The sequence below is a fragment of the Notamacropus eugenii genome, chromosome 1 (assembly GCF_028372415.1).
Source record: "Notamacropus eugenii isolate mMacEug1 chromosome 1, mMacEug1.pri_v2, whole genome shotgun sequence".
Classification (NCBI taxonomy): domain Eukaryota; kingdom Metazoa; phylum Chordata; class Mammalia; order Diprotodontia; family Macropodidae; genus Notamacropus; species Notamacropus eugenii.
In genome coordinates, this window is record NC_092872.1 from 626,168,926 (window position 1) to 626,194,762 (window position 25,837).

Here is a 25,837-nt window from a genome sequence, read left to right on the forward strand (position 1 = left end):
GGAGTTATCTGCAAAAGAGATGATAATTGGAATTCATTAGTCACTGATAAGACTACCAAAATAAAAAGTGTAGAGAAAGAAGAGAAAAAGACCCTGGACAGAGGCTTGGGGTACACTCGTTTGATAAGGGACCACATGATGATGATAGTGCTATGAAAGACAGAGGATTAGGTAGATAGAGATCCAAGATAGAGCAGTGTTGCAAATTCCAAGGAGGAGAAACTGTCTAGAAAAAGATGGATTATTAGTATTGTTAGATACCGTAGAGAGATCACAAAGGATGATATCTGAGAAAAGATCACTTTTTTTGTTTTTGTATTTGTCAAAGAAGAGATCATTGGTAACTTTGGAAAAAGCATTTTAATTGAGCGGTGAATATGAAAGTCAAAATATGGAAGCTTGGAAAATGAGCAGAAAGGGTTAAAATGGAGAAAAAGTGGCATAGAAAGGTTTCCTTACAGTACTATTTTAAGGAAAACATGTTGCAAGCCCCAATGTACTGCACTATTATGACTGATGTTCATGTTATCTTCTTATCTCCTAATTAATATTTTTCCCAGGATCGTGTAATTTGGGGAACAGAATGAAGAAAAACAGAGTCTCTGAAAATGCCCATCATCCTCTCTTCCCTCATTTTCCATTGCTCAGGAGAAGAGAAAGGAATAGGGAAGGAAGATCAAGGTGGAAAGAATTTAGACTCAACACGGACAGCTCTGCCTTTGCCTTTTGGCCATTTGCCTTATAGACTTAGAGCTGTAGGAGGGCTATGCTGCCACTGTTGATGCATGGAACCAGAGCTATGATGCAGGGGAGTCTAAGGTCTAGAGAGCAGTCAGTCAAAGACCATTGTGCAGACAACAACCAAGACATGGTAAAACCTCTGGACTGGTAAGAAGACCAGGAGACTGACCCTTCTCTTGTCACTCCCCAAAGCATCTTCAGTGTTTTCACTGATCTAGACTCAGAGGTAGAGCTGGACCCTGAACTCCACCTAGTACTCTCCTCTTATCCCTTGTCCACGAACCTTTGGGTTTGAAAGGAGATATGGCATATCTAACAAATTTAAGAGCACTGAAACTTTTCCCCTTGCAAGCTCACTAAGTTAATTAAACTGATGACTACTTCCCCCACTTCCCCAAAATAAATAAATCCCCACTTTCACCTTCTTCTCTCACCGCAAATTCTTAAGCATGAAATATTTGAAATACCTTTGATTTTAGGACTCTCCTTTGTCCTCTTTTTAAAAAAGGATTTCCTGAATTCTGTGAAACCACTTTAATATAAAACTGTGTTCACTATTCTAGAAATCTCTCTGTCTCTGTCTCTCTCTGTCTCTCTCTGTCTCTGTGTCTCTCTCTGTGTGTCTCTGTGTCTCTGTGTCTCTGTCTCTCTCTCTCTCTCTCTCTCTCTCTCTCTCTCTCTCTCTCTCTCTCTCTCTCTCTCTGTCTTCCCTCTCCCTTCTACCCTCCTGCAACCCCTACACAATCTCATTGGTTTCCTAAACTGTGTGCCTACATTTGGCACCATTCTAATAAACATTAATTAGCTCTTAAATAAACTGGAAAAATAAATAGAGTAAAGTTCTAGATGGACAAATTTGGATAATGCACTCAGGAAAGGTAAATACACAGCAGAAACATCATGGGAACTGCATGTCCTTCCAAGAGGAGTAAAAAGTCATCCTTATATTAGGGAGAAGGCAGTGAATGTCTTAAACTGGTATAAGGGGGTGAGAGGGGAAGGCACTGGAAAATATGATGAGGAATCCTACAAGTAACGTTGTAGAAGTGGCTAGGTGGCAAAACAGATAGAACATAGGAGTCAGGAAGACCTAAGTTCAAATCTTACCTGAGATATTTATTAACTGTGTGACTATTACAGAGAAGTCACTTAATTACTCTAAGTCTTGGTTTTCTCATCTGTAAGCTGGAGATAATAATAGCACCTATATCTCTATGAGCCTGAATGCATTATCATATTTAAAGCACTTTAAAAAACTGAAAGCATTGTGTAAATGATAGCTATTCTTATGCTGGGCTTTTGGAGATATTTGGTTTTATTCTTGGCCCAATATTTTAGGAAGGAGATTTCTAGAGAAGTGTTAGCAAATTGTATGGTAAGGTGACAACACTAGGCCATATAATGATCAACTGAAGGAACTGGGAATATTTACCTGAGGGAAGAGATGATATTTGAAGGGTTGTTGTATAGAAGAGGGACTGGATTGTTTTACCTTACCTAGAGGGAAAAACTTGGATACATGTTACAGAATCAGGTTAGCTTAAGTATAAAGAAAACTTTCTAACAATTATATCTGTCTCAAGAACAGGGTACGGGCAGCTAGGTGACACAGAGGATAGAGTACTGGACCTAGAGTCAAGAATATTCAATTTTCTGAGTTCATATCTGGCCTCAGAATTGGCTTCACTTACTAGTTGTGTGACCCTGAGCAATTCACTTAACTCTGTTTGCCTTAGTTTCCTTATCTGTAAAATGAGCTGGAGAAGGAAATGGAAAATTTTTTTGGGAAAAGGTAATTTTTATTGATAAAACTTACTTTTTCATTCAAAATTATACAAATTAATTATCAGAAGACTAAGTGAGACTGTTGGGTCTTGGTATCTTTCTTAAAGACTGCAGAAGAACCACCTCCCCCCAAAATGTTTGGAGAATTTTTTTTTTTTAATTTCCATTTAGGTCTAAAAATCTTTTTCTAATTGAAGGCATGGTGAACTCCAATAAATAAATTGATATCCTGAGAAGCAAAATTCTTCCAGAATTAAAAAAGTTCTGAAATGGAGATAGAATATTAGAATACGATTTTGTATCATGCCTTGAAAAGCTAAGACATTTATCCAAAAGATAAAGATGAATATGTTTCTATTAGCTGGGAACTTGTTTACTTGTAAACTGCATTGAAGACCTACTGGCAGCAATGAATTCACACTCATAAATTCACAATCTTTGTCAAAGGTCTACTTAATACCTTATACGTTGTCTCATGATAAAACATTATAAAATCAGTGAAAATCTCATGAATTTAATATGAGATCCAATAAAAGAAGGGGTTGCACTGAAATGATAAATTTCCAAGCAAAAGTTTTTGTGAGATGCATAAGTTATAAGATTTTCACATATATCAATAATTTCAATTATTATTGTTTTAATTTAATTATTTTACTTTGTCCCAATTAATTTGCACATCATTCCATATTAGCATTCCTCACTTGTACCTTTTCAGTGACTCTGTGAGAAAAGGAAATAAAGTTAGTCTGAGATGGTCTCTTCTTCATTAAAACATGCTGGCTCTTTGAAATCATCAGTTTCCCTTTTGGATATTTACCATCTTACTTCTATAATAATCTATACCAGTTTTCCTAGAAAATGAAAGACTATTAGAGGTTGGAGCCAAGATGGCAGAGTAGAAGCAAGGATCTGCCAAAGCTCTCACCCCCAGAACCACTAAACAAATCATAGAGCAGCAGAAGCCACAAAATGACAGAATGAAACAAATTTCCAGCCCAAGACAATCTGGAAGAGGGTCTACTACATGAGGCTTGGAGCAGAGTGCAACCCAGAGTGAAGCATGCTGGCACAGACGGAACTGGAGTAGGCCTCAGGGTGCTGAATCATTGGCAGCTATAGTTGTTTCCAATCTTCTCAACCCACAAATACCAGAGACAGCCTCAATGGTCAGTGGGAACGCTCTTTCACCTGGGTGAGAGAGGAACGTAGTCTGGCTCTAGTCTCAGACCCAGCCCCAGCCCCAGGGCAGCAGCAGCCATTGCTGCAATGGAAGCTACTTCTGGAACTCTCTGCCTACAAATGTAGGAATCGAATGGCTGATCTGGGTTTCAGACTTGGCTGGGGTCCTGGGGTGAGGAGGAGTACTGGTATAATAGAGCTAGTGGTGGCTGTGGAGAGGGAATCATACAGTTCTAGGGCAGAAAAGAGTGCTTGTAGTTGCTCACAGAACAGAGTGCAGGCCAGGAGAAGAGTAAATACCTCTCCTTTGATCATATCATTTTGGAGGAACTGAGAATTTATAGGTCCCTGGAGATATATTTGAAAACAACTACACAAAACCCCAGAAATTTGAGGCAGTACACCCTCTACTTAACAAAAAGTTCAAAAGTCAAGTAATTGGCTATGGAAAACGGCCCAAAAAGGGGGGGGGGAGGGAAGACTATAGGTTACTTTCTTGCTGAAAAGGTATTTTCTTACAATTAGGAAGATCAAAGCATACAACCAGAGAAAGACAGCATGGTCAAGGCTCCTATATCCAAAGCCTCCAAGAAAAAATATGAAATGATCTCAGGTCATGGAAGGGCTCAAAAAGAATTTTTGAAAATGAAGTAAGAGAAGTAGAGGAAAAACAGGGAAGAGAAATAAGAGCAATAAAAGAAAATCATGAAAAATGACCCAATAGCTTGCTAACAGAGACACACAAAAAAATGCTGAAGAAAATAACACCTTTAAAAATAAAGTAACTCAAATGGCAAAAGAGGTCCAAAAACCCAATGAGAAGAAGAATGCCCCCCAAAGAAAAATGGGCAGAATAGAAAAGTGGTCCAAAAACTCAATAAAGAAAATAATTCCTTAAAAATTAGAATGGAGTAAATGGAAGCTAATGACTATGAAAAATCAAGAGATTATAAAAACAAAACAAAACAAAAGAATGAAAAAAATAGAAGACAATGTGAATTACATCATTGGAAAAATAACTGACCTGGAAAATAGATTCAGGAGAGATCATTTAAAAATTATTGGTCTACTTGCAAACCATGATAAAGAAAGAGTCTAGACATCATCTTTCAGAAATTATCAAGGAATCTTGATATCTGCCCTGATATTCTAGAACCAGAAGGTAAAACAGAAATGAAAAGAATCCACCAATCACCTCCTGAAAGAGATCCCAAAAGGAAAACTCCTAGGAATATTGTAGCCATACAAGCAGCCAAAAAGAAACAATTCAATTATTGTGGAAACACAATCAGGATAACACGGGATTTAGCAGCTTCTACACTAAGGGACTGAGGGTTTGGAATATGATATTCCATAGGGTAAAGGAGCTAGTCTTACAATCAAGAATCACCTATCCAGCAAAACTGAGTTTAATACTTCAGTGGAAAAAATGGAATTTCAATGAAATAGAGGACTTCCAAGCATTCTTGTAATAGAAGGGACAGCAGATTAGGGGAAGTGGCAATCAGAAGCAAACACTATTGTCTGGGGTGGGTGACAAAATAGAGGGAATGAGATGAGGAGAAAATTTGGAATTCAAAATCTTGTGGAAGTGAATGTTGAAAACTGAAAATAAATATATTAATTTATATTTAAAAAAGACAATTCACTAGCCTAGTTTTTGATAATACTCTTCTTCCCCTCATCTCTGCTCCCCCTTTTTAGGAAATCATTACAAACTTTGCTCTTCTCCAAACTTGTGAGACCTCTTACAGGGACTCAGCATTGATATTTAGCAGTTGTCTCAGTAACAAAAGATATAGTTCATCTGGGCCAGATGATTTGAATTCATCATTGTGGTCAAGGTGCTCTCTTATCATCTCCTCACTTATCTTTAGTATCTACTCCATTAGCCATTTTTCTTTCTGTTTTGTCATTTCCATTGTAAAGGTCATTTTCATTGGTAGAAAAAGCAGAATCAAAATAAAATTTGAACATATCTGCCTTCTCCTTGTTATCACCTATCACAATCCTTTCTACCTAAAAGAAAATCCTTTATTTTTTTCCTCATGTAGATTAAAAAAGAAACAATTTAAAAACACAAACATTTTTTGTCTTTGTTTTTCTTTCCCTTAGCTTCCCTCATTGGTCTTACCTCACTCAGACTATCAGCACTCCTGAAACTATTTTGGGGGATTAACTTGTACTTATCCTCTGTAGAGACAGCAAGGTGGCACTTTGGATAGAGCAGTGGAGGCTGGAATCAGGAAGTTGTTGCTGCTCAGTTGTTTCAGTCATGCTTTACTCTTCATGACCCTATTTGGGTTTTTCTTGGCAAAGTTAATAGAGTGGTTTGCTATTTTCTTCTCTTGCTCATTTTACAGATAAGGAAACTGAGACAAGCAGGGTTAAGTGATTTGCCAAAGGTCACACAGTGTGAAATCAGGAAGATCTGAGTTCAAATTTGACTTCAGACACTTACTCGATGAGTGACATGGGACAAGTCACTTAACGTTTGCTTCATTTTCCTCAATTGTAAACTGAGGATAATAATAGCACTTACCATATGGAGCAGGATATTGTAAGGATCTAATGAGATATTTATAAAGCTTTTAGCACAGCACCTGGCACATAGTAGGTACTTGATAAATACATTTTCTTTCCTCTGTTACCTAGTCTTGCTTCTTTGTCTTATAATTTTTTTCTAAAGTTAAATTTGTGAGTTTCCTGTGCATTCACATTCATTTCTTCACATAACTTTAATTTTTCCTCTTCAAAATGATAATTTATCTCTTTGTATTTTCAGAATATCATTCTTTAGAGTATCTCCCATTCCTCCTAGGAAGACTTACTCTGTAGAATTGTGGTCTTTGTGACTCAACTTATCCTTTCCTCTCAACCTTTTAAAACCCACTTTCTAAAAATCTACAGTGCAAATCAGGTTAAGTCCAGATTTCCTAATTTTTCATTAAAAATTATGATTTCTTGCTTATAGTGTTCCCAGCATTTTAATCCTGGCAACCAGTTCATCCTGATAGTAACAATTATTTCCACAATAGAATTGCATCCTGTTGGGTTCTCCAACTTTCAAAGGATGAAACTTCATCAGTGAAAGTCAAGTAGTTGTTAACTGCTTTGTTTTTGTCACCAATGCAGCTCTAATAAATTTCTGAATTTAAATACTCTATTTAATTTCCGGGCTTGGGATCTATTCCCCAAAATACTCATCTTTTTCCACTTTCTGTCCATGTGGATTGTAGCAGTGTCATCTCCTTTACCTATCTTATTTCATTGAAATAAAGTATTCAGAAACCCATTTTAGTCATAGGTTTCATCTTATATAGTCTCAATGCTATATTTGAAGTAAAATTTTCCACCTTTTATTAAGATTTAACTTTTGGTCATTTTTGTGTGGACATTTTAAATGATGGATTTTACTACTAGATTCTTTTTTGTGTTTTGTTTCCTATTAAATTTGAGAGTCTCATCTATTTTTCTTTTACTATGTAGCTATTATCATGGTATCTACTTGGGGAGACACATTTTTCCCTTTCTCATTCTTTTTAAATGCTCATTCAATAGACTTTCAAGACTCCTGGAAAATATGTTATCAGCTGTCATTAGGTAAACTAAGAGGGGCCCTATTTTATCCCAGAATCATAAGATTAAAAAGAAATTGAGGGAATTTTAGAAATCGTCTAGTTCAGAGTTGCCAGAGACATAGACATGGGCTGTATACAGCCCACAACGCTTCCCAGTGTGACCCAAACCAGATTAAAACATAACTGGAAATATTTAACAAAACATTAAAAAATTCAATAAATAAAACATACATAATATTACATTTTAAAACTAAGTCAGTATGCAACCTATTGGGACACTTGTGTATGGTTTAGTTAGTGCTATCGTTTGCTTCCATATTTCTATTTGATATCCCTGGTTTAGTTAAACCACTTAACTATATAGATGAGGTAACTTCATATAAAAAGTTAAATGATCTTTTCAGGGTTGGGATGGTATACATTTACAGAATCAAAACAATACTGAGGTCTTAACTCCTAGTCCAACTCTCTTTATACTGTATAATGCACTGTTTCCATTTCTTTGCCCAGTGTCCAGGGAGAAAAAAACAAACTCTATATGTTTTTTAGCTTGTCTGTCAAAGTCAACCCAGAATGACTAGATTAGAGCTCCAAGAAATCTCAGAGATAAATTTGAAATCACTTAAAGTATAACGACACAGACTGTTTGTGACACAGTCTAGTGCAGTTTGAAACCATTGTCGAGGCATGGGGACACCCACAAAATCTAAGAGACATGTATAATGCTTTGGAAAAGTGTCAACAATTGTAGAATTGTAATTAATAAAGGAATCAGGATCTTCTCTTGTAAAAATGGAAAAATTTTTAAATAGAAAATGATTGCTAACAGCCTTCCTATTCATCTCCTCTTTACTCTACCATCCTCAATACTATTGCTTGACCCCAACTGGGCTCTGTAACTAGCAAAGGATGTAGAGACTTGGAGGAACTGAAGTGTTAGAGGATAAGGTTTATGAAGAAAGGAGGAAGAATCTGGGATTGTTCACCCTGAAAAAGGTACCTTTAAGAGGAGTTTTAACATTGTATTATTTAAAATTAACCTATGAATGGTAGTTAGCTATTCTCCATCCCCATTAAGATTATGAAATGACTTAAGCAATACTAGGAATTTAAGTAATCTACAAGAAAAAAAAAGCTCTTCATTCTATAATGGAATAGATTATTGGAGGAAGTATGGACTCACTCTCATGTGTCTAGAATATATAAGTTATGAACTAGTTTATACACAGGAAGATGGCAAGATAGTTCCTCTCGTGGCTTTCTATTCTTATTCATGAGAACAGTTAGTCCTAACTTCCATTATTGTACATGTCTTGACACTTCAAACTCAGCATAGTGCAAAAATATTTTCTAAACCTATTCTTTTTTTGAATCCATTATGTTTGTTAATTGCTCTACCCTTTTTCCATTTCTAATCACTGTTGTTATCTTAGATGCCACTCTTATCCAACAGATTACAACGTCTTGTCAATTATGCATATGAAGGCATAAGATATGCACATGCATTTTCATAGGCATGTGAAATCATGTGAAAATTGCTTTAAATCACTAATAATAAGATAAATGCAAATAAAACGAAATCCTGAGATATCACATTGAACATACTCAATTAAAGTGTGATTCTCTTGTGTTCTACCAATCACCATCCTTTTACTCCTCTTACTTCCTATCTATATAACATCTTTCTATTTCTTCCCTGAAGCTTTTCCAAATGACCCTCCCAGATAACAAAGACCCTTCCAAATCTGACCTCAAGAAGCAATTTTTATACCACTTAAAATGTAATTCTTATGTATTATTTTGTATTACTTTTTTATATACAGGGTATTGTAAAATTCTTAGAGGAATTGTTGTTGTGGCTTATCCTTCATTCTTGAAGAAGGCCATGACATCAGGAAGGTGATGTCATGACTTGCAAGTGAATTGGATTTTAGTAAGGGAGGTCTGTTCAAAGTCACCAGTCTCTCTTTCTCCTCCAGAGCCATCTGGGTCCAGTGGACAGATATAATTTTATATAGTATTGATTTATACAGCAGTTTACGACTGCATAAACACTTTCAGAATACTCTGTATTTGATAATTGTACCTCTAAATGACTAAAAGTTCCATGAGGACAGGAGCTATCACTCATCTAAATTGTATATCTCCCCTTGGGCGTATTCTGTAGTAGATGCTTGACACATATTTGTTGAATTTATTCAGATCTATGATTTCATTTATATGGATTTATATGGATCTACCAGCACAGAGTTCTTCCTCCACTTTAGTAGTCAGTCTGTGTGAGTAGCTATGGTAAAATAAAATCAAATCCCTGTCTGATAGCCACCTTTCCAATGTTCTTCTCCCTGGCCTAGGCTGGACCAACTATTGGAAGCACAGGACCAGACAGAAAGTCTTTCCAGTATGGTCTTACCTACCAAAGAGTGCAACGTGTCTGCATAGCCTTCAATAGCCAATAGTCAACTTAATGATGAGGCATTGGAGGAGGACCTTAATGGAGATAGTACTCTTCTCTACATATATTCAACTTCCTGTGCTAAGGATCTATGCTAGTACATTTCATTAGTCCACAGTCATACCTGTACTCTCATCCATGCTCTCTTCAGACACATGCTCATTTTGATGGACCCACTCCCCATTGCATTTGAAGAAAATCTGCATTGCAGGCATGGCTTTGCACCTCAGGGCAATTGGGTTGCTCTTTATGATATAGGCATCATCAGGCTCCTGCATGAAATGAGGCAGTGTCCCAGGTGCCGATGGGATGGACTCAGGCAGGGTATCACCATTGTCACTTCCTGTAGAAAATGAAAAACAAATCAGAATAGAAGCAACATTTGTCATGTGGATACTAGAGGGCAAAGCAAATTTTCACTTGGTTGTAAAGGAAGATGTGCTTGAAAATGTTCAATGTGTAGCAGTTCAATATAGTTCATTACAGCATTATAGACCCTCTTGAATTACATGAGAGGGTGAATTAGCAGCAAGGTATACCGATTTAATCCAATAGACATTCTGCCCTCATCATTAAACTTAACTGTCACTCCAAACTTGTCAATGCAATATTAATCGACAAATCTAATATCCCTTTCTCAGTCCTTATTCATCTTGACCTCATTGTCAATTGATAAACCTTTATTAAAGGCTTACTGTATTCTAAACACTGTGCTAAGCGCAGAGGATACAAAAAAAAGGTAAAAGGCAGCCCCTTCTCTCGAGGAGGTCACAGTCTAATAGGGGGAGACAACATGAAAATAACTACGTACCAATAAATTATAGAAAGGATAAATTGAAAATAAGAAACAAAGAGAAGGGACTTAGAATTAAGGGCAATTGGGAAAGGCTTCTTGAATAAGATGGGATTTTAGCAGGGATTTCTAGAAAGCCAGATAAAGCAGGATGAGGAGATGAAGGGATAGGGCATTCTAGGCAGGAGGGAAAGAATAAGGAGATGGAATGTTTTGTTCAAAAAATAGCAAGAAGGCCAATGTCACTAAATACTCAGACTAAAGCGAGGGAGTGTAAGGTATAAGAAAATTGGAGGAAAGAGGATGTAACAGGAGAGACATAGTCATGACATAGACATAGTCATTTAAATAGATTTGGCGAGAATATGCATAGAGGTTATGTTTTAACCTCTGGGTGTTACTGATATGTCTGAGAAAAGGTGTAGAGGGAAAATAGAAGAGGGTCCATGAAAGGTCCCTGGGTGATTTCTGCAACTACAGGGCATGACATATACAGAATTCCAGCAAAATAAATTGAGAAGTAGTCAAAGAAGTAGGAAGAGAAGTAAGAGAAAGGAGTATTATGAAAGCTAACTGAATCCATGGAGGGAATGGTTGTTGATAGTGTCAAAACCTGTCAAAGGTGAGGACTGAGAAAATGCAATGGGTTCATTGTAACAAAAATAATGATAATTTGTTGATCTTTAGGTAGACCTTTACAATTTTAGAAGTGCTTTCCTCAAGACAATCCTTGGACGAAGGTAGCTGCAGAGTTATTGAGCATATTTTACTATCTGGAAACTGAGACCAAGACATACTCAAGTGTCATATATTTATAGGTTAGAGATAATGACTTAAGAACTCCTCCAATACAAAATAATGAAATTTGAATTAGAAGAGGCATTAATGCTAAGTAAATATTCAGTAATAAATAATGGTACTTGGCTTCCTTTTTCCTAAAATATCATATATCACAACACCTTCTAGAATGTCTTTCTTATTTTAAATACATTATCTATGTATGTATGTGTTTGTATACACATATGCATTTCTGCTGGTTGATTGATTATTGTGTGCTACTCCTCTAGATTCCATTTGGGCTTTTCTGGGCAAATATTAGAGTTATTTACCATTTTCTTCTCCAGCTCACTTTACAGATGAAGAAATTGAGACAAATGGGGTGAAGAGACTTGCTCAGGGTCACATAGTTAATAAGTGTCTGAGGAGAGATTTGAACTCAGGTCCTTCTTACTCCAGGATCAGTGATCTATCCACTGCACCACTTAGATGGCTAGTATACTTGCATGTATGCATTTATTTATTTGTTATGGGTCCTTAGGACAACATAGTCTCCTTTGAAGTATATGGTCTCCAGGACCTTCTCTGACCTAAAGTTCAGTTAGATGCTCAGGTTGTCCTGGAGCCCTAAAAAGGACTGGGAATAGTTCTGTGGTTCACTGACTGAGTGAGGGAAGGTCTTTCAGAGTGTAAATTGATTTTATTTCCACCCTGTGAAGACCTTTTGAAACTGTATGCTTCGTGCTATGGATAGAGTTATATCTGGCAGCTCAGTCCCTTCACACCCCTCCTCAGAACCATCCAAATATATTTTATTTCCCACTGCACCCACACAGAAACACAACCTAAATTGTACTAAATAGGCCAGGGACTAACTATACAAACCAAACTCAAACAGACCAATGCTTATGGTCCACAAGCTACAATTATAACTATTCTGTAAAGGGTAGGAAGAAGCAGATGTGATTCTCTTATCACATTTAGGAAACTGATGAGCAAAGACAAGTAAAATCGTTCTCTTTTCTCAAAAGTACAGAGAGCTACATGATTTCTAGTTTTCATCTCTGGATTATCATATCTGGACACCACTTTTTAGGAAGGATAGAGGTATAAGTCAGAGAGTCTAAAAAAGAATACAACTCATATGTCAGAGGGGTTTGAGTTCATGTATTACAAAAAAAGGTAGAAAGAAATGGGGACATTGAATCCAAGAGAAGATTCAGGACAGTTGCTTTCAAGCATAAATAGAGTTGCCATTGAGAATAAGTACAATATTTCTTTGGATGCACCCATGAGACAGAAATGGAAGCAATGGTGGGCATGTCAGAGAGGCAAACTGAGGCCTGAAATAAAGAAAGAGCTAAAAATAAAAAGTAAGGTAGTGGGTTTCTCCTCATTTGGGAAGATGATAGAATTATTTATTGGGGGACTTTAGTTCATATGACTAGGATGACCTCAGATAACCTTTCCTGCTCTGAAATAACGTAAAGTTCTTCTTTCAAATTTGAAAACTCATTGACTCCATTAAGTGACTACTATGTGCAGGGCTTTAGGTTAATGCTAGGGACACTAAATGAAAATGATAGTCCTTTCCTTCAAAGGTCTTAAAACTTATTGAAGTATGGGGGTGTGTGGCGGGGGCATGAGAGAAGACAGAGAAGGAAAGAGGAGCAAGAAAGGGAAAGGAGGGAAAGGAGAAAGGATAAGGGAGAGGAAAAGAAGACAGGAGGGGAGGAGAGAGGATAAGGGAGAGGAAAACAAAAGAGAGGGGGAGAGAAAAGAAAGAGGGAGGAAGTAGAAAATAAGAGGGGAAAGGATGGGGGAAGAGGGAAGAGGAGAAGACTGAGAGAAGCTGAGAGGGAAGGAGAAAGGAGTGGAAGAGAAGGGAAGAAAAAGATCACTTTTAACTGGAGTGGAATCAGGGAACACAAAAAGTATCTTCATATCCTCCCAAAGGAAGTTACCAAAAGCCTTTCTGAAATATACTGTACAAAGGCCTTTGGTATGCAATTGTCGGAAGCAATTTTAACTGCTATACCTAGTTCCCCTGAGAACTGGCTAGATAATGGGCAAAAAACACTAGGACTAGGGCTGACCCCAACCCTCCTTTCTTTATACCCACCAATATCACTCTGTGCAAATATGGCTTCTTATTACTTCTGCTAAAGTCAATGACTCATATCGGTAGGTAAGGCATTGTGAAGAGTCAACATCACACACAGCTACAAAAAGGATGATTTCCTGTTTCAAGTTTCTTTTGGGATCATTTTTAAATACCAAAAGGGGGCTGGTACTTCAGCAAAGTATGACTTCCTATAATTATATTTTGTGGAGGAGAGAATAGAAAGGATTCCGAATTATGAAAGAGCCCGCTGGCAAGCCAGTACATGCAAACACTGTTCTCTACAGAAAAAAATTAAACATATAACAATAGCTTAAATCCACTAAGCATGATTTCCCCTTTAACTACACTAACTTATAAAATAAAAAAGACTTTATGCCAAATAACTGGAGATAATGGAAGCTCTGGAATCAAAGTTTATAATGGAAAAGCTAATGCTTTTCTAATTAATTGGTAGCACCAAGGAATCAATAAGTCTTGAATGTTTTAAATACTGAAGATAGAACAGAGTACATACTATGCAAATATAATGAAGTCACTTAATTATTTGTTAACTCGTATGGAGTAAAAGAGATGCAGGATAGAATAACAGGGTTTTCTTTCTAATTTAAAAATATATATGTATTTACAATGAAGTTCATAAAATATATCATACATTAAATCACTTTATTACTGACTGCTCATGCCAATTTCCATCTTTTATAAATAACCAAGTCCCTTTAGGCTTTAGTAAATCCATGCATTAGAGGAAATGACAAAGGTATTAAAAGATTTTATATAGGCATCAAAATCTCATACTCCCATCATCGGCTTGAGTCTCTTCCAGAGCAGCAAGCATGCTATTGCATAAAGGGGTCACCTGATAAAAAAAGACACCCATAAACCCTCCAGTGGCAGCATTAATGAGCAGTGACAGAGCTACGTTTCCAGCAGAGTCTCTTGTAAATGATACTGTTTTGCTTCACTATTAGCATCATCTCATGCATGACCAACCTGAAAATCTACATGAAACCAAGGGGGTAAAACACCAGTGAGAAGGTAAATATGAAATCTGGCACAGTCTGGCATGAAGAAAATGTCAGGGTAGGAACATGAATACATTATAGCATTTGACAAGTAGAGGTCCCAAATATCCATTTAGCAAAGCATTATAGAAACTTCCCTCAGATGCCTGATATCATCCCAATAGAAATACCTTTTAGATGCACTAATCATTGAATCTTCTTACCCGTATATAATACAGACACATGATTTCCCTTCTATAAGTGCTCCCTGCAAGGATGAAGATTGTCAAGAATGCCTTCCAATGATGATCAAATGAAAGAACTACATAAATATTATAGGAATAAAGCATAGGAACTGGACTAGTGATTAATTGGTATATCATATTCCTAAGCAAGCAATATATTGTCAGTTGTGGTAGTACTGCTACAGTGGTAATTGATGATGACGGTGGAAAGAGTGGTTTCTAGTGGTGGTGGCAGTTAGGTAGCCAAAAAATGATCTGATGATGTCCCTCCCCATATATATCTAGGTTGATTCTCAAATACAAGAAATGGAGCCCAGCCTTGTGCCTATACTCAAAGTCTTTTAGCTTGGTTTAATCTGCCTGAATTTATATTTGCCTCTGAGCACCCAGTGTTGTCTGTTTGTCTCTCTGATACAATGAGGCATAAAGGATAATTTAGTAGCGAAAAAAGAGAGATAAACCTGAGCTCATAATATCCAAATTTGTGTGTTTTTATTGTGTTACATATGTATGGCCAACACTTCTGTCTTTAATAATGCTCTTGTTCCATAACTCTAACCAGAACAGTTAATTTGAGAAATTCTTAAGGATATTTTGATTTTTGTATTGGTAGCAGAGGGGTTTCTCAACTCTTGGTTTATAAAGGAAACAAAATTATGATGAAAAATTCTAGCACTTGATGACATCTTTTTAGGTAACCAGTTATGCTTACTATATGATGCACCACTTCCACCAGTAATCCATACCAATCTTCTTAATGATGTCTTCTTAAACATGTCTGTAATTATAACATCCTTTACCTTAATCACTATACAGATCTCTCCATTTCCATTTTTTTTATTGTAAAGACTAAGCCATTTGTTTGACACATCTCTTTTTGGCATCATGCCATTTGAATTCATATGGGTGTCTCTCATGGAGTACCTTTTAATGCCATGCTCATATCTTAGCCATCTGATAGGCTGCTATCAGAGATAAACAGCTTTCTGTTACCATGGACAAATCCAGTGATGTGTACCTATTTTTAGCTTTGAATCTTGCTTGAATAGTAAGATCTATTTGTTTCAAAGGTATTTCACTAAATTTTTATCCTGTTTATTGAGAGCTCTGAGGACATTTATCAATCTTCCTCCTTCTTGTTAAACTTTCTCTTGCTACCTTGGAGTAACCAGTAATGTTTTAATAACATTATTTAGGATGATTATTAGCAGTAATAGTTGCAGTAGTGATGATGGTGGTATTTTGGTCTAGAGCTGGGATTCCATTTGTCAGTCAGTCAACAATAATTTTTAGGTGCTTACTGTGTGCCAGCAACTGTCCAAGTTCCACAAATAGAAATGTAAGCAGAAAGAAAAACAGTTCTCCCCACAAGGAGCTTAAATTAAAATGGGGAATATAGCTCATTAAAGGAAACCGTAAAGGGTAGAGGAAGAGGGTACTTGGGATATTCTATGATTAATACATAAAATAGTTGAGATATCTATGTAATAATTTATAATTAATTAAAACACTCTGCATTTTACTAGACTGGTCTACACAATATAGGTGTATAGTTGATTTCAGTCTACACTAAAAGTTTTTTTTTACCTTGTTTTGGTAGGATCTGTCAGAATTTGCTTTCCACTAAAATTGACTGTGAGAACCTAGGATAACTTCAAACCATGAAGAGGTATGAGAGTAAGAATTTAATAACAGAATGATCTCCATTCCAATTAAAATATGGCATCAATCGGAAAATATAGATTAGCAATGTCCTGGTCTTGCTAAGAAACTCCAATGTAATATAGCATAAGAATTAGGAATTAATCAAAAATCATTTCTTATGTGGTTGCTATGTACTGGGAACTCTAGGGCGAGGGAACATCAGAGAAATACATGATTGAACTCCTGAAACAATGAATTTACAATCTGGATGGGGAGAGAGAACACATACGAATAAAATGCCTGGGAATGAGAACATGAAGGTAGTCCCAAACCAAAAAATGAGGTATGTTAACAAAAGTTAATTTTGAAGTTGGTTGGTTGAAACCTCTAACGCATTTACACACACACACACACACACACACACACACACACACACACACATACGCACAATTATAAATAGTTCTTCAGTTCCTAGGCCATCCCACAATTCAATTCAATAAACATTTATTTAAGTACTTACACTGTGTAAGACCCTGTGATAGGTGCTGGGAATAAAAATGCAAAATTAAAAATAGCCACAGTTTTATAGAGTTCAACTAGCAGAAATCTTAGATATTATATAGTCATTTACCTCCATAATTTTACAAGGGAGAAAACAGGCATAGAAAGAGAAAGTGACTTCAAGTTGGTAGTAAGTGGCATCCCAGGTCCTCTGATTCTCTCCACCACAATACACTTCCATCAAATACTTTATGTTTTCCTGATGTGTGAGTGTTTGTGTGTGTTTCCCTGTCTGTGTTTGTACATTTACATAGATAAGTAAACATAAACTAATTTAAGAAGAACCTCTCCACTCACACAATTATTACCTTTTCAGACTCTCTTCAGTTCTTTTCTGAGTTGCTCCAGGTTTCAGTTTCTCCTCTCTCCAACCCATCATCCATCCAGCTTCCAAGTTAATAATTCTTATCACACATATGAACATGTTATTCCCCTACTCAAAAATCACAAAGACTTCCTATCACTTCAGGGTAAAATACAAAATCCTTAAAGTGACAAATAAAAACCCTTCATGACAAGTCCTCCCCCTAACTTTCCAGACATATTTAGTATTATTTCTCTTCACACATTCTACTTGCAAGCCATCCTGACCAAGATGTTCCTGAAACTGTATATTCTAAATCAAGTTTCCATGTCACAGCCTGAAATGCACTTTCTCCTCATCCCTTTCCCTTACATCAGTGGTATCAATCACAAATAGGATCTCTGGGACCACATATTGACTTAGAAAAACTACACATTAAGATTATTTATGTTTTATTGTATTTTAATTTATTCTGTTAAATATTTCCCAATTACCCTCTTAATCTCTGCAATGTGTCCAAGTGTTTGACACTTCCATCTTAAAATGCCTAATTTCCCTCAAAGTTCGACTCAGGTATAAATAATGTGCAGACATTCAAATTCTGTCTCTTCAAATTATCTGTAAACATTAAATCTTCCAAGTAGACAATAAGTTTCTTAAGGGCCGAGATGTTTATCTTATCCTCCTATATAGTCCCATAACTACAGTTTATATATAGTCATCTTTCAGTAAATATTTGTTAAATGAAAATTTTAAGTTGATTGCAAGGGATATTTCAGAGGCAGAACGGATAGGACTTAACAACTTAGATATGCATGGTAGAGAGGAAGAAATAATGAAACATTACTGTAATAGAGTCTGGGCCATTGTAATCTATAGTTTTAAGCTGTGATATCAGTAGTTCTAGGTCCCTAGGGATCATAAAATGTCATTTGTACTTCCTGGATCCATGGTATCATTAGTCAAGGATACAGATACATTAATCAGGATACAGATTACAACCACTTCATAACTTTTCATCTTATATGGTTCTTGGTTATATTTTCTCATAAACCTTTTATGAAAGATTCTTCTAGGACCATGTTATTCCACAATTTAGAGCCAGATGGCAGGAACTGGGAGATAGTGATGTTAAAGAAACAATCTTCTGCAACAGAGAGGTTTGGAATCTTTGGAGTGTTGGACATTTTCCAACTACTTTTGAAATTGATCTGTTCAATTCTAGCCCCTCTTCATTGTCTAACTGCACAGTGAATGTCCACAGTAATGTATGAAATCGGGTTTAATGGGAAGAGAACTAGATTAAAAATCAGACAACCAAGGTTCAAATTCCAGCTACATTACTTGATACCTACATGACCTTGATCAAAACTCAACTTCTCTTAGCTCTTAATATCCTCATGTGTAGAAAAAGGGTTTGGGGCAAGGTTACCACCATGCCCCTTCAAGTGTGAAATCCAACAATTCACGTTAATTCAAGGCCTCTTCCTATACACTTTAGTGGTCTGCCTGCATAGGAGCATGGCATAGATTTTTTTGTTGTTGTTCAGTTGTTTTTCAGTTATGTTTAAATCTTTGCGATCCCATTAAAGGTTTTCATGGTAGAGATACTGGAGTGGTATTCCAATTCCTATTTTACAGAAGAAGAAACTGAGGCAAACAGTATGAAGTGACTTGCCTAGGGTCACATAGCTAGTAAGTGTCTGAGGCTGGATTTGAACTCAGGAAGATGAGCTCCTGGCTCCAGGCCTAGCACTTTATCCACTGTGCCATCTTGCTGCCCCATGGCATAGTTTCATCATATATTTTCATCAAATTTATAGTAAGTTAAATTAAGTTATTACCTTAGTATTTAAACAATTACTTATTGATATTAAGCTCACAAAAACAAAAATAAAAACCCTAAAACACGAATCATTTCTATTACCAGTTGTAATTAATACCCAATTAAAACTATGAAGGTTTTAGATTTTTTTTTAACGTAAGGGTTCTGTGGCTTCAAATGATATTTAAATATTGGTTATGAAAGATGTGGCATGTGTACATTGTGCTTGCTCGCTGTGGGTGGCTAGTTGACAAAAGAGTTATTGCCAAAGGATCATTTTTTTTTTCTATATTGTGACACAACCTCAGAATCACTTTGACTCTTCCTTCTCTCTTCACTTATACATACCCTTAGTCATAATGCTCTCTATATTCTAATGCCAATGTAGCTCCCTGTCTCCCTCTTTTCACTTTTTCTATAATCTCCCTAATTCAAGTCCTATTTCTTCTTGCTTAGACATTTATACTAGCTCATGGATTCAACTTCCTACCTCCATTTTATCCCCTCTCCAACCTTAACTTAACATTATTGCTCTCGGAATCTTAATGCACCACTCCAGTCATTTCAACTTCAAACTTCATCAAATTCAATGGTTCCCTATCTCCTACTAATTAAATTAGTAGCTCTTGATTCTGATGTTTCAGGCCTTCCATAATCCGGTTCTAGTCAACTTTTCCAGTTTTGTGGCATGGATAGAGTATTGGACTCAGGGTCATGAAGACTTGGGTTAAAATATCTCCTCAGATACTTATTAGCTATGTGACCCTGGGCAAATGACTCAACCATCTCTGAAACTGTCTCATCATTTACAAAATGAAGGGTTTGGATTATTATAAATATTCTCTAAAGTCCCCTTCAGTTCTAAATATATGATCCTAGTACTTCTCTTTGGACACATTACACTTCATCCAAAATGAAATACTATCTTTTTATTCAGCCCTCTCCCACCTCCTTATGTTTTCTCCACACAATCTCTATGTCCAGAATGGGCTGCCCCAAAATGCACCTTCTCAAATCTCTGCCTTTCCTCAAATCAGCTTACATGTTGCCTCCTGCATGAATTCCTTCTGACCTTCCAAGTGAAAATGACCTTTCTTCCCTCAAATTTCTCATATAACTTTGCCCACAGCTCTCTTTTGCACTTATGAAAGAACAAATGGAAAACAAACAAACAAAAACCACAACAACCAGAAAACAGTAACAAAAAAGACACATTAAGCACTTAGTGCATAGCACTGTGTTAGGCACTGGGGATAAAATTTAAGAAGTTAAACAGATCCTGCTCTCAAGCAATTCACCTTCTTATGGGAAAGACCACACATACGGAAGACTTCAGCTGCTGGTCACCCAGAAAGATCCCCTGGACCTTAGGGCACAGCAGCTAAGAATATTGTAATGAATCTTCTTTAATGCTATTCCCTCTGATAAGGTCATCTCGGCTTCTATCAAATGGTAGATTTGATAATGCCAAGGACTTTGGTAATGAGAACTTTCTCTTTAGGGACTGCAGCAGCTGTAGCTACAACATCCATAGAATCAGTGGCTAGGCCACATCTTCCTGAATTTGTTTTACAGAATAATGATGTGGAAATGGAAATGGAAGCAAGGCCCAAAGTCTGGGGTGCTATCCTTCCCAAAGGTTTTGGGTTTAGCTGCTTATGGTATTTAGTCAAGTTAATGAAAGCTGGATCCCTTCATTGCCCCAATTATTCCCTTCTGTTGTGGCATATGACTTTCCTTCAGGTAAGCTCCATGAGATCAGTGTCTACGTAGTATTACACTCTTAGGACTTGGGGTGGGGAGGGACATGTCTATAGTGGATAAACTTAATCATTGTTAGTCTAGCTCAATTAATTAAGAAAAAAGATTTCAATACAAGAACGTCTTGTAGGCTTCAGACACATTAATTTTCCCTGGTCCCTTCCTGCAGTACGAAATCGCATGTATAGATGGTCTTCAGAAATAGCATTTTCCATTTCATTGTCTGGAAATGTACTGGCCTACGGCAAGATAGTTACAACCTTACCCTAGAAACCATCTCTGCAAAGCTCAAGTTACATCACCTAAAAAGACTACACAAAGGAGTTGCATTCTCTGGTTTTTGCTTATGTAAATGTGACTTGTCTCCATATGGTTACCTAATTAGATAGGGGATGCATTTGTAACTGTTTAATGTGCTACAACAGCCGGAATTTTACATAGAAAATATTTAATGCGATTTATGAAACATATACTCTTTCCCTAGGCCCCATTAAAGCTCTATTTTTTTCCTTTTATTTTTCTTTTTGAGCATTGAAATCATTTTGCATTCTTTCCTTCCTCTAATAAAAATGGAAATGTTTTATATTGGTATATTTGCATATTTCACCTCACTTGTCTTGGATCTCATATGAAGCAAGCCTAAGATACTAATCAACTGAGCATATCTCTAACCCTTATAAAATGTTTCTTAAAAAGTGGAAACAAAAACAAAATGAAACGCAAACCTTGAATGGCCATGCTCTTACCCTATAGGAGGGGTTCCAGATTTTGGAGATGCTTAGAAAAAATATATTCCAGTAAGGAAGCCTGCTATAGTGGAAAGAGTCATGGATATGGAGTCAAACCTGACCTCAGGTCCTTAGTTGCTATATCTCCTGGGTATTGGTTCCTTGCTTTATTAGGTCTCATCTTTCCCCTCTGTAAAATGTGTGTCTAACATCCCCCAAGCACCTTTGATTATATTTCTGCATAGGCACTATCCAGAACAGAAACCTCGAAGTGATAATATATGATTTCACAAGTATAAATGTAGGCTGCATGCACGCATGAAGAGAAACTGATGATCCTCTTTCCCTACTGAACTTCAACATTAGAGTCCCACATGGTTTGGATAAAAGAATATAGACTCAAAATCAGACCAGTTCTAATCACTAGCCTTCAACTTACTGCCTGTCACTAACTTCTTAAAGCCTAACTTCTCCCAATTTCTAAAATGGCATGGTGATTCTTACTCTACCTGCCTTAGAGAGTTATTGTGAAGATCAAGAGAAGTGATGATACATGGGAGAGCTTTGAAATCATAAAATGCTATAGGAGTGACAGGTAGGCTATTTCTTTTGATGTACCAGATAGTTCAGGGAGCTGTATCTTCCTATAACTGTACTAGATTAGAACTGAGCACAAGAATGTCTGTCTTGATACATCTTCATCCCACAACGAAGAGTTTTTAAGTTTCTAAAATGGTTACAAGAAAAAAAAGACCATTTTGAAAGGTGATTTTTCCTATAAGGTAGACCAATATCATGGGCTCCAAAGAACGTCTATAAGGGTGTGTGTGTGTGTGTGTGTGTGTGTGTGTGTGTGTGTGTGTGTGTGTGTGTGTGTGTGTGTGTGTGTAGTGTGGTAAATTGAGGCAAGGTTGGAGGGGAAGGTAGGTAAGTTTCCATGTTGTGTTCTGGCTTTTCTCAACCTTGACCCAACTCTTCATGATAAAACTTCATTTTAATCCTAGAATTAACCCATTGGAAGTACTCCCTCGCCCCCACCATGGTCTTTTCCTCTTTGTAGACGGTTTTTCCCAGAACCTTTATGTAAGTAGGGTTCCCAGGCCAGTCAAGTTTCATCTGCTTTCTAGGCTAAACTCCTGATTTCATCTACCATTCCTCCATACAGGAAATCTTTGTCTCCTGCATCATTCTCCCCCTTTTAAGTACTGTTTTCTTCCATTACGATGTAAATTACTTGAGGGACTGTCCTTGCATTTACCTTTCCAGGGCTTAGCACAGTTTCTGACACTGAGTGAGTGCTTAATAAATACTTCTTGAGTTACTCCTCTCTCCTCTCAGAGGTACCCTCTGTCTCCTGTCTCTCTGGGTGGAGGGTCATATGGCCTCAAGATTACAGCCAAAATGTCTTTCTATTAAAATCATAGTTGCAACAGCTCTGTATCAAGTCATTTTCAGTGCCATATCATAGTATTAAGACATGAAGTCTAATAGTACTCATTATGAAGACAATCCAATAAAATTGTTGGCCTGTGGGCATTGAAGGAAATGATCAAGTCACTCAGATATAGGCTTTCCACTTCTTAAGACAATCTCTGTACTACTACAAGGACAGAATCCAAAGCTGATCTTTGAGCAGTTATGACTTGTTCTAAAAGCATACCTAGAAAACATGGAGTCTAAATGTTTTATGGTGTGAAATCTTATGTGTTGGGGTAGGGGGGTGGTGTTGTGAAAAAATATTCTTAAGAAAAGAGGCAGAATCTTCTGAAAAATATTTATTTCCAGATTCCTGAATGAGTGAGAATGTTTTTGCTTTCCTCAGTTATTGACTTCATCTGATACAAAGAGACTTATTAATTCATTTTCCATTGTACACTGTATTATATGAACACATGTGTGCATCCATTTTGCAAATGTGTGTGTATTTGTGTGTATGAATACACTCTAATGAGTTTTCAAATTTATCTGAAACCTAGTGAGACTTTGGAAGAGTTTTACCTTCAATTGTTTTTTCTTCTCATTATAATTGACAGTTTTCAAGATTAAGGCCATTCATAGTTATATAAAAATGGTTGTTTTAATAAAACCATGAATGACAGAATACAAAATAATCAAACACCATTCTTATAGTTTTCATTCTTAGAAAATGCCCCCTGAAAAGAGTTCAGTATTCTGTTCTACACGTTATTATAACAGAGAATCTCAATCATGTTAAGACATTCAAAAGGAAACAGAAAGAGGATGGAAACCATAAGGAACAAATGACACGTTCTTTTTTGATATAAATAGGGCTGTATCTGTGTCAGGTCACATTCTAAAAATCTTGATTATAAGCTGCTAGATACATCTTTTGAAATTTGAATCAGAGTGACATGTCATTGTGAAGTTGAATGGAATGCTTAGCATGACCCATTTTTACCCTCTCAGCAAACACACATACACACACACACACACACACACACACACACACATTGGAGAAAGCTTATTGGGTAAAAACATTTGGGAAAGGAGATGATGTAGGATTTCACCCCTCTAAAGCTTTTGTATAGACTCTGGGGAAACCTTTGACAGGATTCAAACGTGACTAAATCTCCCTCTAAGCTAATTTGGTATCCAGCAAGTATGCTAAATAAATGTGGTCAAAATAAAATGTTTTGTTTTCTTTTAAAAAGTGGAAAGGTTATAATGAAGGGCTGTTTCCAAATATAAATAACATTAATAGACCTTGAACTAAAAAGGACACCTTCCTTAAAAGGACTGCAAAGAGTTTGATTGAAATGTATTGGAAAAAGAACTGCATTTGGAGCTTAGAGACCTAGGTTCATTCCTGGCTTTTTTTACTGATTAGCATGATATACATTTGGATTACATAGATGGAAAGGTCCATAGACTTCATTATGTTTAGTGTTCTCATTATACAGATGAAAAAACTGAGACCCAAGGAGATTAAATTACTTTTTCCAGGTCATAGAGGCTTTGGGCATTCACTAGCTATGTAACCTGGAGCACACTGCATCTTTGGTCTGAGCCTCTGATTCCTTATTACTGATAAATGGGGATAATGATACTTACATAGATTACCCAATAAGTATGTTGTGGGGAAAGCACAAGGTAAATCACTGTAATGATAAAAACTCTACAAATACTAATATTATGTAAAGTATTTCTAAAATTAGAAACTACTCATAAGTAAAGGAAGTGTGCAAAGTGAGGAAATAACTGACCTCAGAGTCAGGAACGCTTGGGTTCAAGTTATGCTTCAGATACATACTAGCTATATGAGCCTGGGGAATGAACAATCTTGCTGCTCTTTAGGCTAGAAGCTGTAGATAAAGAAAGGAATTTGTACTGGTAGTGGAAGTTCCTCACCAGGACCTATGGAGGCCAAAGAACTCATTGGCATGGTAAAGTCAACCAACCAACCAACCAACCAACCAACCAACCAACCAACCAAAAACACATAAATGACAACTATTCTTATTAATATATCAAGAATAAAAGCCAGATGGCACAGTGGAGCACTGGGCCTGGAGTCAAGAGAACCTGAGCTTTAATCTGACCTCAGATACTTACTAATTGTGTGACAATGGGGAAATATTTAATGCACTATAGAATGCTAGACATTATTAGCTATTATTATTATTTTGAGAGAATATTTGTAAAGTCCTTAGCATAGTGCCTTGTAAATCTTAGGGTCAGTAGGTCCATTTCCAAAGATGATCAGGGAAAAAGGAAAAGAACCTATAAGTTCTAAAATGTTTATAGCGGCTCTCTTTGTGGTGGCAAAGAAAGAGGAATTGTGGGGATGCCCGTCAATTGAGGAATGGCTGAATAAGTTGTTACTATATGATCATGATGTTTTAGAGAAAAACAACAACATGGATAGATTTGAATGAAATAATGACGAGGTAAATGAGCAGAATCAAGGGAACGTTATATACAGTAATGGCAATATTGTCTTAATGAGTGACTAAGTGATTTTGACCATTATAAATACCCAAATTAACTACAAAAGATCGACAAAGGAAGATGCTATCCACATCCAGAGAAAGAAGTGATAAATAGAAGCATGTATAGAATGATTTTACATATATATGTATATATATATGTGTGTATATGTCTCTCTTATATGTATATACACATATACATATAAACACATACATACTGATACACATTTTTGTGTTTAACGGTAGTTATCTCTAGTGTGGGGGGGAAGGAGAAAAAAGATAAAAAGAAAGAAATTGACATGATACTTTATTATATACTTGAAAAGAATAACAAGTTCTACATAATAAATTTGTAGTTTCATGTGCAAAAATCTTTAAATACTTA

The 25,837-nt window shown here is 36.5% G+C and overlaps 1 protein-coding gene across 3 annotated transcripts in view; it reads right to left on the reverse strand.

Moving 5' to 3' along the window:
* UNC5D (unc-5 netrin receptor D) overlaps positions 1–25,837 on the reverse strand; it is an 804,024-nt gene that overhangs the window by 360,074 nt on the left and 418,113 nt on the right. For all 3 annotated transcript variants that reach the window (XM_072635217.1, XM_072635216.1, XM_072635218.1), the window contains exon 2: positions 9,866–10,084. In XM_072635217.1, coding sequence (XP_072491318.1) covers positions 9,866–10,084 — 219 coding nt within the window. The remainder of the gene's footprint in view (positions 1–9,865; positions 10,085–25,837) is intronic.